General features: G+C 29.5%; 1 protein-coding gene across 1 annotated transcript; it reads left to right on the top strand.

Annotated features, from left to right (window-relative positions):
- Nucleotides 1–311: 311 nt before the first annotated feature.
- On the top strand, nt 312–1,946 carry LOC128039866 (uncharacterized). Its single transcript, XM_052628627.1, has 3 exons — nt 312–524; nt 704–929; nt 1,888–1,946. The coding sequence occupies exons 1-3, from the start codon at nt 312–314 to the stop codon at nt 1,944–1,946; spliced, it is 498 nt and encodes a 165-aa protein (XP_052484587.1).
- Nucleotides 1,947–5,032: the final 3,086 nt, after the last annotated feature.

Genomic DNA, 5,032 nt, shown 5'->3' with positions numbered 1-5,032 from the left:
AGTCACTTCAGAAGCTTACTAAGGTTTATATTCAAAAGATTGTGAGATTACACGGTATTCCTTTATCTATAATTTCAGACTGGGATCTATGGTTTACATCGAGATTTTAGAGGCAATTACATGATTCTATGGGTATTCGACTCAATTTCATCACGGCTTTTCATCCGCAGACTGGCGGACAGTCTGAACGGGTAATCCATAATTTAGAAGACATGTTACGGGCTTATATCATTAACTTTGAATTAGGTTGGGAATATTATTTGCCACTAGCTGAATTTGTTTATAATAATAGTTTCCAATTTAGTATTCAAATGGCTCCGTATGAAGCTCTATATGGTAGAAGATGTCGGTCACCTGTGTGTTGGATGGAATTGAGAGAAAGAAAAATAATTGGGCAGAAATTAGTTCAAGAGGCAGAGGAAATGGTTAAAAAGATTCAAGAAAGATTAAAGGTAGCATTTGATAGACAAAAATCATATGCGGATTTGAAACGGCGTGATATCGAATACTCTATTGGTGATAAGGTATTCTTTAAAGTATCGCCTTGGAAGAAAGTTTTAAGGTTTGGTCGGAAAGGAAAATTGAGTTCTCGTTATATTGGGCAGTATGAAATTGTGGAAAGAATCGAACCAGCTGCTTATCGACTAGCTTTGCCTCTAGAGTTACAGAAGATTCACGATGTTTCCATGCTTTTATGCTTCAGAGATATAGATCAGATCCTTCTTATGTTATCCCCACTGAAGATATTGAAATTCGACCGGATCTGTCTTATGAAGAAGAGCCAGTGCAAATATTAGCTAGAGAGGTAAGGGAGTTGAGAAACAAACGGGTTCCTTTAGTGAAAGTGTTATGGAGAAGTCATAGTATTGAGGAAACAACTTGGGAACCGGAAGAAACAATGAGAGAGCAATATCCTCATCTCTTCTCAGGTAAATTTCGAGGACGAAATTAATTAAGCGGGGAGAAATGTAATGACCCAAATTTCACGGGCATCGAAAAAGTACATTATCGGGCCTCTGTCTTAGCGAAATGGGTTCATAAAAATTTATTAGAAATATTTACGAGACTATTTGTGTGTTTAATTAGGTTATAGATAGGTGAATTTGACTTAATTAAGAGTAGTTAATAAAAAGGACTAAATTGAATAAAGGATAAAAGTTGAATTATAGATTAAAAAAATAAAAAGACTAAAAGGGGGATTATACTAAAAGTATAAATTGAGGCGGTTTATCGTGAGGAAAATCTAAGATTTTTATGTTTAATATATTATTATATTATATAATAAAGATATTTTATGTTTTAATTATATTATATTATATTATATATAATATATATATATATATATATAAACTAAAGAAACAAAAGAAAGGAAATAGAAACAGAATAGGGACGAAACAGAAAGAAAAGAAAAGAAGAAATTTAGGGTTTTCAAGGTTCAATTTTAAATTGGTAAGTCAAATTAAGTCTTTTTCTTGTAATTTTGATTTTTATAAACCTAGAACAAACTATTAAGTATGTGCTGAAATTTTGGAAGATATTATATTTTAGACATTAAATTTTATTGAGTAAAAGTGTGAATTGGGGATTGAATTAATAGAATTTCTAATTAGAAGTGGGAGATAGATTAAATTGTAGAATAAGTTATAAATTTTGTATAATAGGGACTAAATTGAAAGAAATTCGAAATTATGATTTTATGCTGAAAATTTGTTGTTAAGTTAAGTTTAGTTAAAATTTGAGTAGAAATAAGGTATAAATTGAGATAGAAAAATGGATGAATTTAGTTAGGACTAAGTTGAAATTAAGGTAGAAATTGAATAGAAATTCAAGTATTTAATGTGAATTAATGTTGTATTAATCATTGTAAATTTATTTTAATTTTCGTAGCTAACAAAGAATCAGAGGTGTCGGCTCAAAAGGGAAAGGAGAAGATTACCAAGGAGTAAATCAAGAATTTTGAGTTTGTATTACTATAATTGAATTTATTATTATTATTAATTGTTGAATTTTAATTAAAATGCTTGGTAAGTGAAATTGAGGTGAGTTTGATATTAATTGAACAAAAGTGAATTAAATTATGAATATGTGTGAATATGTGAAGTGTGTATTATTTGAAAAGTGGGTTGAATTGAATCGAAGTATGATTATATGTGATTATCTGAGATGTGTATTGATTAGATATTGGAAAGAAATTTTATATCCTATTAACTAGTCGGGCTAAGTCGAATATAGTTGGCATGCCATAGGATTGGAAGAGTTCAAGGATTCTTCGACCTCGAGTCGATGAGACACTGGGTGTCATTATATTTCTTCGGATAGATTCGATGAGACATTGGGTGTCAATTATATTGCTTCGAACTATCCGAAGAGGCACTGGGTGCCATTCTGGTGTGTTTGGTTAGATTTGTGTATCCACCAAGGTCCAAGTCTTGTTAATAGGGGTGAATAAATAAAATAAAGAATCGAATGAATTTGATTGATTGAATTATTGAAAGAAATGAGAAAATTGAATTGTGAATTGAAATTGAGATTGGAAATGGAAGGCATGAACTAAATGTTCATGAAGTGAATGGAATTGAAGCTTATGATATGTGATTGTAATTGATTAATAGCTAAAATTTAAGTTGCTATTGTTGATGAATGAAAGTTTAAGAATGAATTAGTACTTGAGAAATTTAATTGTTACATATTTGATATTATATTCCATTAATTGTTATTATAATTTGAATTATGGTAATACTACTGAGTATACCCATACTCAGCGTACGGTTGTTTTCGTGCTCAGGTCAGTAGAAGTCAAAAGTCTCGGTTCAGCATCCAGAGTAATCCCGACCTCAGAGATACTCAGTGATGTATCTCTCTTTTTGATAAATGTGGCATGTACCTAAGTTAAAAGTATGAGTCAAGATAGTTATAGTTTGGGTGTAAATGATATAAAATGATGGTTTGGATACTTGGTTTAATGAAATGGAAATAGAATTATCATGATATGTTTGGTATATTTGGTAACTAGTTGAAGTAGAACGAATGAAATTTATTAATTTAATTTAAATGATATATGTGAATGTATATTTAGTAAATTTAGTAAATTACTAAGTTGCTGTTAGGGCTTGTTTTAAGTGTATTTGAATATGAAAATTGTATGGATTGTAATATTGGTTTTGAATTGGTTGTGGTTTGAAATTGTAGGGAAGGTTAGACATTTATAAAGGGGTTATATTAAGTTCAAAAATAATAATAATAAAATATGAAAAATTTTCAGAGCACCCAAACAAGTCTCGAATTACTTCTAACACATATTTTGGGCTTCGAAGGTCCATTAAAGGGACTTAATGAATAAATTATAGTATATATATTAATTACTAACGTAAAATGTCCGATAGGTCCGGTAATGCTCCGTAACCCTATTCTGGCGACGATTTAGGGTTAAAGGGTATTATTATTGTAACACCCATGCTAACACAGGAATTCGAACACAAGACCTCTCACATCTCAATTCCCTTACCACTCGGACCAGCAAGCTCATTCTAATATAGATTAACAGACAATTTAACATAAACTCACTCAACAAGAGCAAGGCTATGATTAGAAAAATAACAAAATTTGGTGAAGATGAGACTTGAACCCAAGACCTAACAGACACCCCCAAAACATTTAACCACTAAAGTAGATACACATTTTATGTCAAATATTTACAGAAACAAAAATAAATTATTCAGGCCGTTATATATGATTTGAGGCTTGTCTAGGTTTTGTATATATGTTTGTTTAGAGCACTTTAATTTGTTTAATGAAAAATTATTTTTGGGAGAGAGTGCAAATTGAATTGTAAATATTATTGACTGTTTATTGTCTAAGTTCTCAGGGGGAGGATTCGAAGTGAGTGTTCCAGTCCTTAGATTCAAAGGTGATATCACTATACTTAAGGAGTGGTAGAGTGTCAATCACTTGTTGTATTGTGGTTTAAAGATTATAGAATTACCCACTAAGTTAAGCTTCGTAGGCGTAGGGAAATCGAACTACATAAATAAACCTTAGTATTCTTTGTGTTTTTGTTTTCACAATTTTCGCAGTACGAAGCCGTAGAAACCACAACAATCAAGAACTTTCATTAACAATGTTCATATTAAACAAACTTCAATTGTAGATAGCAACAAATTTTATTTATCATTGTCATTTTTATCTCATCTTTTTGAATTGGATAAAAATTACAACTTTTAATCTAAATTATTGAAATTATATAAATAATATTACTTATTTGGCATAGGGTAAAAGTTGACCTTTTAATTGTGTATAAAAACATATTAAATTATTGATTTATGAGTGAGTATATTCTACATTAGTAGTATACTTTTTTATTTCATAAGTTTTCTTAAAGAATTGACATGCGTCCCTTTTTTAAATATTTATTTTTTAATATTTTATTATATTGCCAACTCTTAATCTTATTTGTAGAATCTAAAAGTTCCACTAAGTACCAAATATTTTGTCTTAATTTAAACATTTTGTCTAAATCAATGTTTTTCATTAGTTTCTTCATTTAACTTTCAATTATTTTCTTTTGTTTTTGTTTTTAATTTTTGCTTTCATATAAATGCAATTAATTATCTTATTTCTTTTCTTCTTTTTTATTTGAATATTTTTCACCATTCAAAACTGTATAATTATTTAATAAATTGTTACATATAATTATCTGTAAAATTTATAAGGTGACTTAATGTTTCATGAATTTATCTGATCATGTTAAATCATACTTTCTAAATAAAATTTATTAAGATAATTCTCGCATGGATATAAAACCAGTAGCTATCACACTTTTCCTTAAGATGCAGGTCTTGTTGAAAACATATCTTTAATATAGTCTTGCTTGCCCAACTTTTCCATGAATCTTCTTCTTACCCTTGTTTGGGTGCGGGCCAGGCGACTAGACTTTATTGTGCAATCTTAAGTCTGAACATACATATCAACAAGTATGAAAGAAGACTAATATGTATGTTAAAGTTTTATTTATTATCTTATTGAATTTGGAACC

Source organism: Gossypium raimondii, chromosome 1 (assembly GCF_025698545.1).
Source record: "Gossypium raimondii isolate GPD5lz chromosome 1, ASM2569854v1, whole genome shotgun sequence".
Taxonomy (NCBI): Eukaryota; Viridiplantae; Streptophyta; class Magnoliopsida; order Malvales; family Malvaceae; genus Gossypium; species Gossypium raimondii.
The sequence above is the reverse complement of the archived record's forward strand: the minus strand, read 5'-3'. Positions and strand labels throughout refer to the sequence as shown.